General features: G+C 34.5%; 2 protein-coding genes across 4 annotated transcripts; both read right to left on the minus strand.

Annotated features, from left to right (window-relative positions):
* Positions 1 to 2549: 2549 nt before the first annotated feature.
* On the minus strand, positions 2550 to 4721 carry LOC145570552 (uncharacterized). Its single transcript, XM_081629677.1, has 6 exons — positions 4272 to 4721; positions 3732 to 3829; positions 3563 to 3634; positions 3296 to 3420; positions 3083 to 3155; positions 2550 to 2781 (listed from the first exon to the last, which is right to left on the minus strand). Exons 1-6 carry the CDS (start codon positions 4603 to 4605, stop codon positions 2677 to 2679), a joined length of 807 nt encoding a protein of 268 aa, XP_081485803.1. The 5' UTR covers positions 4606 to 4721; the 3' UTR covers positions 2550 to 2676.
* An 856-nt stretch (positions 4722 to 5577) lies between these two features.
* On the minus strand, positions 5578 to 14569 carry LOC145570551 (protein PTST homolog 3, chloroplastic-like). Of its 3 annotated transcripts, none has more exons than XM_081629676.1 (12): positions 14289 to 14569; positions 14090 to 14209; positions 11133 to 11238; positions 10792 to 10996; positions 10234 to 10435; positions 8697 to 8760; positions 8552 to 8602; positions 8335 to 8388; positions 7959 to 8078; positions 7561 to 7685; positions 6317 to 6368; positions 5578 to 6190 (listed from the first exon to the last, which is right to left on the minus strand). In XM_081629676.1, exons 1-12 carry the CDS (start codon positions 14483 to 14485, stop codon positions 6092 to 6094), a joined length of 1395 nt encoding a protein of 464 aa, XP_081485802.1. In that variant the 5' UTR covers positions 14486 to 14569; the 3' UTR covers positions 5578 to 6091. The 3 variants fall into 3 exon arrangements, with proteins under 3 accessions (XP_081485802.1, XP_081485801.1, XP_081485800.1); XM_081629675.1 differs by having other exon boundaries at positions 10234 to 10411; positions 10792 to 11001; positions 11090 to 11238; XM_081629674.1 differs by having other exon boundaries at positions 10792 to 11001; positions 11090 to 11238.
* Between the last annotated feature and the right edge of the window lie 770 nt (positions 14570 to 15339).

Raw genomic sequence — 15339 nt, forward strand, 5'->3', positions numbered from 1 at the left:
TCCAAGGTTTTGAAGACATAAGTTTATTTCGATAAAATTGAAATTCCAACTCTAAGCCCATCATTTCAAATTCCAACATTAGATAAAATAAAAGACCCAACTCTATTGCCCGATTTCCTATTTTCTGGCGTGGCTTCCTATTCTCTCTCTCCTCCATTGAAGCAGGTTGTATCCTCCATACTTTCTCTCATCCATTAAAGTGTACTCTCGTGTGAGATTTTTCTTCCATTGAAGCCCTTTCTTCATCCTCATCCTTTTCATGGCTATCTCTCCCCGTTGGGTAACAATTGACGACATATATTTAGTGAATTGCTATTTGCCACAATGAAATTACTCAAGCTATAGTATTAAAAGACTTTTATGCCCCTCATATTTTTGAAAATAACATAATAATCCAATCATTACTAACTACTAACGTTGTCCCACCTTGATCATACTCAAGCCTTAGCTCCACCTTGACCATCAGCTCCACCACCCATGCCACCACTCACCTTGACTGTCCACCACCACGACTCCACCTTAACAACAAACTTGACCGATTCCACAACGGTTGACCACCAACATTGTACTTGCCGTCCGATAAAATGAGTCGACGACGGTAACGACGAACCTTCGACGCCGTCGAGTCCGGTATATGTCGGACTTTTTTTTTCAATTTTCATTGTACCCAGTCGCATGTTATACGCAACTACACAACGGTATAGTCGCATGTTACATGCGACTATACCGTGGTGTAGTCGCATATAACATGCGACTCTACGGTGTAGTCGCATATAACATGCGACTCTACCATGGTATAATCGCATGTTACGGTACGGTAGAGTCGCATGTTACGGTATAGTCGCATGCTACATGCGACTACACCATGGTATAGTCGCATGTAGCATGCGACTCTACCGTGGTGTAGTCGCATATAACATGCGACTCTACCATGGTATAGTCGCAAGCTATATGCGACTACACCACGGTAGAGTCGCATGCTAAATGCGACTATGCTACGGTATAATCGCATATAGCATGCGACTATGCGCACAACATGAAAATAAAAAACTAAACTTACCGTCGAATTGGCCGGCGATTTCCCCGTGTTTCCCGGCAAACGAACCCCCTTTCCACGCCGCGATTCCATTGTCGTCAGCCTCTTGCTTTTTCCGGTTGATTTGGTGTGGTAGGTGGTTGATTTGGTGTGATAGGTGGTGAGAAACTTGGATGATTCTGGCAATAGGTGGTTGATTCCGGCTACCTTCGTGGTGTACGTCGGAGGTAAAAGTTATAGCCTTTGGTGTTTAGGGTGATGGTGGTGGAAGGGGCATGATTGGTGAGAAAATCGAATGAGGTCAAACATTGAATTTATAAGGGTAGATAGGTCATTCAATACCGAGGCATGAGTAATTCTACTGTGGCATTTAGTAACCCCCATTCGAAACTTTATAGACGGTCGGGATTATGAATCTAGAGCATGATTTGGACAATAGCAGCAGGCCATCTACACGATTTTCTGTCGTTACTCCGGCAACTTATCTGACATTTGAAGACGATTTCTTGCGTGAAATATGCGATGGAGTTAGGGTTTTGGTGAGAAGCGATTGACGGCGAGTTGAAGCTTATTGTTGATGATGATCTAATCACGATTTGATCGATCGTGAGAGAGAAAATATGTTGAAAAAGAATTGTTTTTCGATAGTAATGTTGAAGAAGAATTCATGCCTCAAATTAAATAAAAATACAGTGAATGTCAAATGATTAAATTGAAACTCTAAGTTTCCCAAACAGAGTATTTGGCTTTGAAAGTCTGAATTTCAGATTTAAAATTCCAAATTTGAAATGAAATGATAGTATCGAAACACTACCATACAGTGATTAGAATGCCAACTATAGTCAGAAACTGAACTAGTTACATATTTTCAACTGAGAGGAGGCTTTTATATGAAATCGTTGCAGTATTTGTTTCGCGTAGTGGTTTTACTTATCAAATTACTTTCTCTTTTCTTTTTTACTCAAATTGCATCATTTATCATGCTTACTAAAGCATAACTTTAATAACTAATACTTTTATGTAATATCCTTAATTCTCAATAGTACAAATCATTAAAAAGGATATTATAATACAAAGTATGTAGTACTATTTTGTGAGATGATTATAATGAGATCTTACATGACTTTGTTCTTTTTTTTTTTTTGTTTTTTTTTTTTGCATATTGTATAAATTACATAATACTAATTACTATGAATCAAAGAAATTGTGAATATTTTAAAACTCAAACAGATAAATGAAAAGGCAAAGGAACCAAAATTTTAACAATTTTGAGTTTGAGAATAACTGTGTGTTGGTTATAGGGTTGGGGAGAAGGGCTCTCACAAATATAACATTTCTTTTTATTACATAGATAAGTTAGTTAAAGTAGAGTTTGTGATTAGTGTTAAAAGTAAAATGTATTAATTAAAAACAAACGGAGGTAAAAATAAAGGGACGGAGGGAGTATTTTCTTAACATAAATTGCCCCAAGTTTGTTTTTAAAAAAATTATCCCAAGTAAATAAGACAAAATACATGATGAATGATTCATATACTGTACTTTCTCTGATGTTTGAATTTCAAAATTTTGTGACATTATGAGTTTGAACCTTTGAATTGCACTAATCATGTGACTATAAGCTCTAGATAGAGATTATTTGTTTAGTAGCTCAAGCCGAGTTGGAGTCCTAAGGCAGCATGGACAACAAAGAGTGTCATGATACCACTGCCTAAGATGCCATGAACATTCCTCAGCCCAGGATTTCCCTAACAAAACATTCAAATGAAGGTGTTAAGGCAAACACAAATCATTTTACAAAACTTTGAAATTGCAACAAGATTGGCATCAAATACTGAAGTTTCTTATATACATTTGTAAATAAGATGCATCGTACTATCTCACATGATAAAGCTCACATCTTCAGGGGAGCATAACACGTGAATAGTTAAGTCAGTTCAACGTACTATTGAAAAAGGTACACCCGAGTGCATAGTATATAAGATGAGCAACTAGTACCAATGTATATATTTTTTTTATCTGAGTGGCAGATTAAAATTACATACTAACCTCAAATAGTGTTGGTAAGATAGTTTGTATGGTCAAAAGTGCTAGGCCTATAACACCAGTGACAGCATGAGGACTGCAACCAAACATAGAACAATATTAAGTAACCATTAATCAACAAGACAAAACAAACAACGGCAAATTGGCAAGCCTTTGATTACATTGCAAATGGCAAGATCGACAACAATGAAGATGGAAGAAGATGGATGTATGTACCTCTCGAAGATGGGTCTATCTGAGGTTAGCAAAGACGTTACACCTCCAGTAGCCCCAAGAGCAAAGAAGAAAAACATTCCTGCCAATAGCTTTGGGTGCAAGTCTTTGGCTTTATCCTTCTCCTCCTGCAGTAGTGCTTATAACATTATATCTCATCACATATTAATACATAGTATAACATGATATATCAGACGACATTCGGATGATAAAAATTAATATGAATCTAATGACATCTCATTTGATGTTAAGGAATAGTGATTGACATACCACATCATCTGAGAAGCGTATGCGGAAACCAAGGTAAGTACCATACCCTCCCATTGCGAAAAGCACCACTGCCTGTGATTACATCAGTCACACAATTTTAATTGATGTGCAATGAAGTTACAAATAAAGCAATGGTATCATAATACAAAAGAACAATATTAGTTGTTACCATGTTACCAGGATGACCCCAATGAACAAGCCAATCTGGAAGGTTCAATGACTTTACTATCTCCACAAATGGTGCAAATGCTGACCTCACTGTTTCAGCTGTGATTCATACAATATGTTACACAACCATTAGATGTAACACAAAAATTAATGCGAACGAGCTTCAACCAATGTTTTGAGCTCTCACAACTCTTTAAGTGGTTCTAGACTTCTAGTTGTTTAGGTTGATATTTGTGTTGTTCAAGCACACAAAATCTAGACTAAGAAGTTAAACAGCCTACAGACAACCCAATTGTCAAACAAGGCCGATATATTACAATAAGGGGGTGTTATTTGTAAGAGATGTTGCAAATAATATAAAACAGAGGTAGTAGATGACATCAGTATAATATGAGACGGGACATAAGATGAGACATATGTGTACGGTCTACCAGAAAAATGACCTTTTTATCATAAGCAAATACTATTGAAATGAAGATTTGATTAATTAAATAAAGATTCAAGAGTGAAACTTAGGAACAAAATTTAAGCAACAGGGTACCTCCAGGAAGGGCAGCCAATAGCATCAATGACATAGGATTTATGGAATAAAGCATAGTTTCATCCTTCAAATCCCATTCTTCGGATTCATAATCTTCAACATCATCAATACTCGTAATTTTTTCATTGTTGCTCTTCTTAACACCAGAGCAAATAATGCAATCTCTTCTTCTAGTAATAGTAGACAATTTCGACGACATTGAATCCGACGAGCAATGGGTATTGGCATTGGTAGTAACACAAGCAGTAGGAAAGAATAAAGGGTAAGGAGATTTACAAGTGTTGGCAACACTTTTCAATGGCAATGTTGCAACGGTATTCAGCATTGCTGCCATTTTTGGTTATTGTAAGTTGTTATTGAAGTTGAATTTAGTCTACTGATATTGCTAGTTAGTCTGTTGGTGTATACTGATATTATAAGATAGAGAAGAAAGAACGAGAAATTGTGAAAGTATGGCGAAGAAGTGGACACGCCACACGCCCCTTTTGGCCTACCAAAAGTTATGACAACTATACAACATCACCATATCATATCATATTCCTCTCTTATTTTTCTATTGTCCAAGATATATACCAAGTACTTGGTACGGGTACGAGTGCAAGTATTTAATAAAAATACGATTTTGAACATATATACGTAGTAATTCTATTTCTATATGCGTTAAAAAAAAAAAAAAAAAAAAAATTATTGCGAATAAAATATATAATAAGACAGATTTAACAAGATCCATATAACATTATAACTATACCATCACTTATGAATTAAGTGGAATTTTTAATCAATATTATTAAAGTTTGATTCATATATTTTTTTGAAGAGAGTTAAACTCATATATTGGCAAATGGCAATGGGCAAATAAAGAACAGAGACTAGTTCTTTGACTATGGAGTTAATGAGAAAATCATGTTTCCAAGAAGTCAAAATTGTGTTTAACTTACTTGGATTACACACAGAACAGATTACATAGAAAAACACAATTTGTTATTTTCTATAATGTTCAAACATTATAGAAAATAACAAATTAAGCACTTTTGGACACAAATACTTCTCTTCGAAATGGAAGAACTTGATTTGTTAGCTGAAAGAACAGAGATGAAATACTGTTGATCTCTCCAAGCAGATATTGAGTATTACTGAGTATTTTATAGACATTACAGAATTAAATATTAAAAAGGTTCTGATAGACATTACAGAAATATAAGTACAGATTAAACAGTGTTTTTTTTTTCTTTTGTTCCTGTCAAAAAAAAAAAAAAAAAAAAAAAAAAAAAAAAAAAAAAAAAAACCCTACAATATAGAACAACACTCAAAAACAATCTGTACATATATTTCTGTGTAATAAATTAATTTTGCTTCAAATACAACTAGATACTGAAAAAAGAAGACCCTAAATAAGTAAATAAGCTAATAAAAACATAAACTAAACCCATAAATTAACAATTAAAAAGCCTTATTACTCATCACATGTAATCATTATGGATCAATTCGGAAGATGGAAGCTCCATCTGCTAGTATTTAATCGTAATGGACCAGTTTGGACGATGGATGCTCCATCTGATGCATGAGCGATTACCTTTTTAATTACCAGCAACCTTCATGCTTGACAGCCACTGCAATGGTGGTGAAATTTATTTGACAACAACTTTAACCAAATAAGAAGCAAGCTCATGGCTTGAAGCCCTTGAAGCTCCATAACTAAATTACATTACACTCCCTAATGCGGTAGTTTACTATGGATAACAATTCTATACTGATGTGTAGCCATAATCTATCCATCTATTTCAGTAGGGTCTTGATTACCAAACCCAATCAAAGGCATTTTATCGATCAACTCGGAGAATGTTGTTCTGCACACCACCTTTAATGGTTGATTCTCTTTCAGGATCGATTTTCCAATGCCCATCAACGATAAATTTCATCTGAAAATTGTTATGGAGTCACAAAACCTTGCTCAGTAAGCTCATATGAGGGACAGGGTGGGTTTGATGCAATCGTGTGTTCTTGTTGCACTAGAAAAATTACAAGGTGGTAGAATGTCTTATTACCTCGTACACCCCAGGATATAGCCACAAGGATGTTGACCAGAGCCTAGATTTCCTGTCAACATTTATCATCATGGTTAACTTTTTGATGGTTCACATTGAGAAGAAAAACAAGTTCAACTGCATGGTTTATGGTTAAGAGGTATACAAGTAAAAATGATCAAAAATAGCTAGAAAGCATCAACCTATACTTGTGGACTAATTCAGAATAAGAAGCATTGGCAATAACAGTATAATAATTGCAGACAAAAAACCTCAAAATGTTTCAGTTTCGTCAGAGCATGAAAATATAAGCTGAGCACATAAAGAGTTGCAAAATATCAATTCATTAACAGTCGTAACAGTGCACATTAAACAATAAGCCCTCTTTTTTTAGTTCTTCTACTTTGACTAGCACGTTTGCCAACACATAGCTCTTATTGTCTCAAGCATAAATTACAAAGAAGTTAAGTTTTGAAAATACACATTGAGACAAATCCTAATCATTTTATATGTTACTCCGTTTTTTTATTTTTTTACTGGTAAGAAATATGATCAAAGTAAGTTTTGTTATAAGTGTCAAATTGTCAATAGTCAAAGTGGAACAACTAAAAAAACGAAGTGATTATAATAATAGCATAATCAAAACCTAGTAACAGAAGCATCTAGTCCAACTCCTAACATCACAGTAGCTTCTTCCAGATTAAGAAAACATAGTTCTATTTTTCTACCAATAAAAATTATACTTTGTACTTAAAAAAGTTGTTCAGCCAACACCAGTTGACACTTGACAGGTAAAACTTGTCTTCACAATCCAATATTATTTCTAAGATATAGGCTAACTATTGATGGGTCTTGTCAGATGATCAGATCACAACCTAATTCCAACAAGAGCACCACCCAAAGATGACACACCTTGCAAGTTCTTGCAAGGGGGGAAGTATGACGTAGGTGGTCTTCTCTTAATCGATTAGAATATAGACTATAAGACTCACTTTAGCCACTATAGCAATTTCACTCCCGTGCAACTCCAAATCTTTAACTAAAAAGGTCATTCCAACAGTTGCCACAGTAGCTCTCAAATATAAAATATCTTCAGAAATTGAAGAATATTGAGACTTACTACGTACATGCATAAGATAAGAACAATTTCCATGGCAAAAAGGACAAGGAGCCATGCCCCCAGCCAGCTAAGAACATAAAACAAGAAAAAGAAAAAGACGATTTCAAATTATTGTAAAAAAGACTCATCATGGTTTGATTAAAACCTTGATCCAACAGGGTCCACTACAGCAGATGATGGTTGCGGATCCATTTTAATTCTTTGATGCCACCCATTGAAACTACCAGCTACCTCTACCACTTGCCCTTCTCCTGAGTACTCAATCTTTGCCTGATGCACCAAATAGAGTAAATTTATAAAACTAACATTAAATTTAGATTTAATAACAAACAATATCATCTAAAGAAAATGGAAAGGCAAATTATATTTAATCTATGCTTCTGAATGCACATTTTAACAAATCAGAATAAAGTTTTACAATGATAGAAATAGTAAGGGAACACATCAAATTGTTTTTATATAAAAAAAAAAAATACCCCAACTGAAAAGACATTGCTAATTCTATGGTCAACGTGGAAGAAAATTGTATCAGAAATGGGTCACCTCCATAAGACCAGAAAGGCTCTCTTCTGCAGCATTGAGCTCTGCATCCTTTTCTGATAAAAGCTTTTGAGCTTTGATAATCTCATTTTCAGCTTTTGTTTGCAAAATTGACAACGCTTGCTGAAGAAAATCCAAATGAGAAGTTAAATGGGGAAAGGAGAGAGTATAAATTAGAATAGACATTTATCAGTGGCCAATCAAAGAAAGGGAAAAGGATATATAAATGCAAAAGACCACTTGACAGCTTAGGCTTTTGGCAACTAAAGCAGTTTCCAAACTTTGAAAATGAAAAAAAGAAGAAAAGGAACAAATGAAAAAAGTGTATACAATATATTGATTGAGTAGATCTGGTGAGGCTTCATGTGGAGGACACTACCTTTTCCTTCTCAATCTCTTCTTTCAGCTGAGATAACTCCAACTCTTTTTGATGCTGCACATAACACAGGTAGAATAAGGAATAACAAGTAGAGTGGGGCAGGGGGGGGGGGGGGGAGAAAATGCAAGAATAATTTAAATAATTACAAGTATGTAATTTTCAACATTAGAAAACACAAATGAGTATTTCCAAAGGTAAAAAATAGGCTAATAATTACCAGCATGTGTTTGAGACGACTGATCTCAACTTCATTGTCCTTTTTGACAGCCTGTATGGTGTATAGCGGAAAAAATGGTAACTATTACAACAAAAAAATGAAATGAAAACCAGTAGAATGATTCCAAAAAGAAAATGGAATTAACCTCAATGTGTACATCGTCATCAAAATCAGTGTTTTGTGGCCCTTGGACAGATGAATAAAAATCCCTACAAAGCCAAAGGGAATATTCTAGATGAGTCACTAGTGTCCTTTAAAAGACAATAAAAGTGCAATAGGCATTCAGTAGAAACAAAGGCACAGTAGAGAAAAGCATGCTGTAGTTCTCTTCTGGATCTTAGTTTTGCATAACAAAGTAGGATGGGAACATCATAAATTTGTTATTGGCGTTCCTTAACGACCTTAAAAGAGCACTAACCTTTTAGTAGAGATGAAGGCAACCTGTAATCCAAAGCATTGTTTCACTTTCTACGTCTTAGTTTAACATTAAAAGAGGGTAGGAAGGGAAAATCATAAACATATATTGTTGTCCCCTTAAAAATTTTAAGTTCAAAAGAAATTTCGTACAGATACACATCGAAATGCAATAACCTAAGCTATACCACTTGTTTCCAATATTAGCATGATGCATGATGACATTTACACTTTATCAAAAGTGAATCAAGGAAACAGATCACATGCTTAAGAAAGTTAGCTAGTATATCAGATTCTAGAATCATCAATCCCCCAGTCCAGAACATAGTTGTGCAATCCTAATTAGCTCACTATGGCAACAAGCCAACAATATTATCGCCTTAAGTCCTTAACACCCATAGCATGGATCATCTACATAAATCAAGATGTCACATCAATGAATCCCTCTCATGAATCCCTCTCATGAATCCTTCTCTACTCAATCTGTCGGTCTGTCCAATATGAATGGATTATGAATTATGATCCTGGAGACCCAATCTTTTATGCCCTTATTGGTTTACCATGAAAAATGTTACCATATATTACCTCCTACTCTGCTTATATATAATCATTGTACAAAAAACCTATACCATGGCACCTCACCTTTTATAAACTTTGCAAAGTTTTTCATAACCTGTAAAAAGAGAAAATATCTGATGCAGATCCTTGATGCAACCCTATACCCAAATATCAGCGGAATACTCTAACATGCCTGCACCAGTTCTAACATTTGCAATTCATTCTTGCATCATTACACCTTGGAATAAAGATATTATCTACAGCATTTGAAAACTCCAACCTAAAACATTTTCCTTTTTTTTTTTTTTTTTTTTTTTTTTTTTTTTTTTTTTTTGGGAGTGTTAGGGGGGGGGGGGTGGGGGGCAACAGACCCTTAATTCATTAAGTACATCCAAATACTAGATTCAATAGATATGCCTAGATGCGTTCGAAGAACCTCGTATGTTCAACTGGAAGTACAAGGACGTCAGACACCACTAGTTATATTCATTAAGAGATATTGATAGGCTCTACAGTAGTTCATTATTCAAGCTTTTCATAATTGTCCCAGTCAATTTTCAAAATCTATTCTAAAAGCATGTTGAATGTGATAGCTACAAAATTACATGCACACAACAATACAACAATAATTAACAGAGAAAAAAAAAACTCAAAAAGACTCCATGGAACAAATAGAAAAGGAGAGGGAGACATTGGAGAAACAAGGGCACCTTTTATTTTTTTCCTCCAACGATGGAAAAGTCAACTTTTTTAGCAATAGGGAGCCATTCTGTCCAACACTACTGTTGCTTACATGGTCCAAATGTCTCATATTCCCTTCACTATGGTTCACCAGTTCACCTTCAACTAAACTCTGACCATGATGTGAAATGCTTCTGCCATCATTCACTTTTAAATTGCCATACAAATCATCTGATCAGAAAGAATGGGGATATAGGAAAAATGTTGATATTTAGGAGGAAAAACATCAAGGTGATGACTGGTGTAGAATATACCCTTTATAGATAAGGCCTTGCTTTTAAAGAAAGTAAATTCAAGAAATGGTATTTAGTGAAGTATGCTTTAAAAAATTATAGCCTAATGTAAAATCTAGTATATTACACATGGCCACTTATATTGTGTGTAACCCATATGGTCAAACACACTTGGAAGGAGCAAGTTATCATTGGAAAAGAATGACAGGAAAATAAGTGAAGATTAAAATTTGAGATGATACTAAAGTTTCATCTGATACTACAGACTATACAATTACATGTATCTGGCTTTACCTTCAACTGCATCTAATTGTCCATATTTCATAAAATTTTCCACCTTATCCTGCAAGGACATTAGATGTTTTTCGGATACAGAACTTTCATCATTAGAAATGAAAGATGGTTCACAATGTGTCACCAAGCTAGTTCCAGTAGCAGAATCATCATCCACCAAAGGAATATCCTTAGGCTCTTCAGCTGAATCATCCAGCTTCTCCTCCTGACCTTTTAAATGGGATAAAGAAATCAATAAAGAATTTGGATGGTATGCATTATAAAACTCAGACTTAATAAACAAAGCTACCAAATTGACCTGTTTTCTCATGGTTACTATTTTCATTGGAATCAATAATTACGTCTCTGAAAGGATCAAACCCATCAGTTGCTATATTGGGAGAGTTAGTGAGAAGCACTTTAATAAGTTTGTGCCCTCTCCTTCGAACGATGTTTGCAAGATCTTTCCTGCAAATTTTAAGATGTAGACAAAAATAAATATCACCATCTATATATACGCAATTGCATACATTATCTCTTACAAAAAAACCTAGAATGCACAGTGGAGCAAGGGGCACATAATGGAAAATGTGATTTACATCTGGCACCATATGAGACAACATAAGGCTTTAAATGGGCAGCTAAGGACGAGGAGAGGTGAAGCCAACTAGGATGGGAGGAGCTCCCCAAGATGTGATTATTGAGCCAGCACGTGGCCAACCCCAGTCTCTACATTGAAAAAATGAAAGACTTGGCTGTGAATTTCAATTAAGTGTCATGAACAAGCCAAGAGACTTGTGAAATTAAGGAAGAAGTACACTAATAAATTGAATTTGGGCATACAATCTAAGGATAAATGATACTCATAAATTGAAGAATATTCTTATTATCCTCCCAATTGATTAAATGCTTTTGGACAAATATTTCAATGGATAACCATGCATCTATAGCAAGTAACAAGACAACCCAGCTTTCAACAACAAAAACTTCTATATTGAAATCATTAACTAGCACATAAAACTAACTTACCAACACACATTAGAGTAGAAGTAGTCACAAAAACCTGATCAGGAAGAGATCCGATCAATCCATTAAGAAATTTAGGAGATTTAATTTGGTTTTTTGCATTTAAGATACAATGAATTTGATCGGATTTTTGATGATCAGACATTTTGGCTTGGATATCCAATTATTTTTGGACGTATTTTCCTTAATCCCTCCATTTCTTTAAGTGCATTAGTTGAACCGGCATGTACTTTTAGGAATATGAGCTGAGTAAATAATGTGTAAGTGGGGTTTGTTGGGGATAAATATTATAGAAAAAAGATAGTAGAGTAATAGATTATCTAAACGTAAGGGATGTGAGGAGATAAATGATAAAAATTATAAAAAAGAGATAGTAGGATAATAGATTACTATAAAGAGACCATTTGCGGAGATACATATTCTAAAGACTACAACAAAAAAATAATGCACTAAAAAAAAAAAAAAATGCCAAACTAGTGTTGCATTCATTATGTATAATCTCCAACCATTGGATATCTAGTTTGGCCACCACTAAATCTGGAGAACTACATTTCATTGAAGGTTATTATCATTATTAGTAATACTTCATTACTCACTAGGATGCAGATCTTAGCATATGAATAAGAACATATGCAAGTCAATGTTTGCAAACTTAGGTTGGGCCTCCTATCATTGCAATAGCATACCCCTTAAATAACAAAGTATCAATATCATATTCTGGCCAAAAGATCCCTAAAAACTAAAAGAAATAACTTTGAGATATTTGTTACCTTTCACACAATTGTATAGGATGTACTTCTTAATTTAATCCTTATCACTATAAAAAAAAAAAAATAAATAAATAAATAAATCTTGGTTTGTGGTAGAAGATGAAACATGGTGAAAAAAAATAGAGATCCCTTTACAAGCATTCTTACTATCATTCTTGGATCATGTTATATGAAGTGATTTAGGGATAGAGATAAAGCCTATAAAGAGGGTGCCCATGTCTGATACGAGTACGTGTCCATTTGTCTCACTTGGCTATTTTGTGAAAATTTAGATAATTTTGAACTAAAATAAAGTGTATAAGTGTCCTACTCATGTCCAGCATTCTAGGTGTTGAAGTGCGACACGTGTACTTGAGATAGAATGATGAGTCCAAAGTAACATAGTTGTAAAGTACTCCACAGGTTGTTTGATTTGAGGATTAGGTAAATATTTTCCCATAAATGAGGGTTATTGATTCCATCCCATCCTTCTCAACGATAACAAATCATGTCACCCTCTCTAATCTCTCCTCCTTATCTCTCTGTCTCATTTGATTTCCATTCTATCATATACGAAACAAATCACATAAAAGTATAATTTTCACTACCCTTTCCATCTCTTATTGATTCAATTTCCTCGAACCATACCAAATGCACCCTCAAACTCAACTTTCCTCGTCTTCATCAAACCAATACCATCACATCTAAGCATGAACTACGGAAAAATTACATTCAAACACTAAGTCTTAAACTCCCTTTCAAAGCACTTCCAAACTATGTTACTCGGAGATATCCAATGATTGGAGATTATCATTTAAACTATGTGAAAGGTAACCCAAAAGAAGAACTCACGGCTGTATCATCCTTTGTTTAAATGGAGGAAAACGAGGAGAAGATAACTTTGAGAAATGGAGGAAAAGGAGGAGAAGATAAAAGAAAGGATGCATCATCCTTTGTTTAAATGTCTAATGTAAGGAGGCGATGGAAGGGAACTGGGAGGATCCATTTTCCTTCCCGTTTTAAACCAAATCCTTCCATTGTTGGAGAGATTTTTGAAGAAAAATGGAAGGTCACCTCCTCCCTCTTTTTCCTTCCCCTCCCTTTCCCTTCACTATTGTTATCCAAACATAGTGTAAAGTTGTTCACCAGATACATCGAAAGCTCCAACCCAATTGAACTTCGATAAGTAATTAGCTACACGTAACTCATTAAACATTAAATTTTCAGAAAATGTGAACTACAGAGTAATATCTATCCATTGTAATCCCCCATCACCCCCCCCCCCCCCCCCCCCCAACTCCTAGCTCGCTCAAGTGAATAAAAAGCATTAATTTTTAAAACCGATACACTGACTAACAACATAACAATTCAGCTTAATAATTCTCAGCAGAGATTCCATCTTCAAAAGAACCAATATCATAGTTTACCATCAATTATAACACAATCAAATTACAGAATTCAACCCATTTCAAAAAATAGAACACAATCCAAAAACACAATTAAATATAAAAAATTCAGTGAAAATTCAATGAAAATTTCAGAACCTTCCATGATGCGAAAGCTCCTTAACAGAAGGAACATGACCCTCAGGCAATCCAACAGAAGCAACGAATTCTCGAAGAACATTGCGTAGTTCATCATCACTCATAAGCTTCCTACTCGGCCTGCAACTCAATTCAAATTTTCATCAAAACCCCACAAAAATTTTACAAAATAAGATGATTGAAAAACGAAGAATTATACCTAGATTTCTTGGTAGATGGGGTGGAAGCAAGACAAGAGACTGAAAATTGGGAATTGCAGGAGCGTCGATTTGAATGGAAGCAAGAATGATGATGGTAGAAGAAGGAAAAGGAAGTGGAAGCAGTAGTAGTAGTTTGGGAGTGATAGTGAGAGGATAGAGAGAGAAAGTGAGGCGGGAAGCCGGAGATGGCTGCCATTTCCAGGAGTAGGAGAGAGAAAGTGTGTCCACCTCTTCTGATTTCGGGGGAATTTGATGATTCCAATTACACCTTTGCACCTAATCAAGGTACGTTTGGTTATCTTTATACTACTTTATAAAAAGTTCAAAAGAACTCCTATTTGAAAAAAAAAACACACACACACATAAACCCACCGAATTTAATTAGCTCATCACCTAATTAGACATTTTTCTTTTGAAACTTTCTCCATTAACTTTTAGTTGCAACATTTTAACTTTCATGCGTGTCCATACATAATTTCAATATCTTGTATCTCATATTATAGACATGTAAAAAATATAAAGATTAAAATTTAAAACATATATATAAATCGAGATGAATCTAATAAGATCCCACATGACTATTTTGCCCAACAAAAAAAAGTCAATAAAATAAAGATTAATTATAAAAAAATTAAAAATGTATATATATTTTCAAGTGTTGCAACTAAAAGTGACGAATGATGTTTATTATAATTCACAACAAAAGCCATATTGTATCATAAAAAGCTTACAATTAAAAAGTGAATTAGTATATATATATATATATATATATATATATATATATATATATATATATATATATATATATATATATATATACACTTTCAAGTGTTACATTTCCGTATTTACGCAAGGATATAATTGTCAACAATTTATTTCTTAGTTTATGCGTTACAAAGCCTAGCCAGTAAGTTTTGGGTGTCATGACAAGCTATTACAACTCGACCATAAACATCAATTATGTCGCGTACAATGCGCACGTCTACTCCCCTAGTCGAAAAAAAGTTTGCAAAATCTCTTATAAATAGTGCATGGACAATTATATCCCTA

The sequence above is a fragment of the Chenopodium album genome, chromosome 12 (genome assembly GCF_948465745.1).
Source record: "Chenopodium album chromosome 12, dcCheAlbu1.1, whole genome shotgun sequence".
NCBI lineage: Eukaryota > Viridiplantae > Streptophyta > Magnoliopsida > Caryophyllales > Amaranthaceae > Chenopodium > Chenopodium album.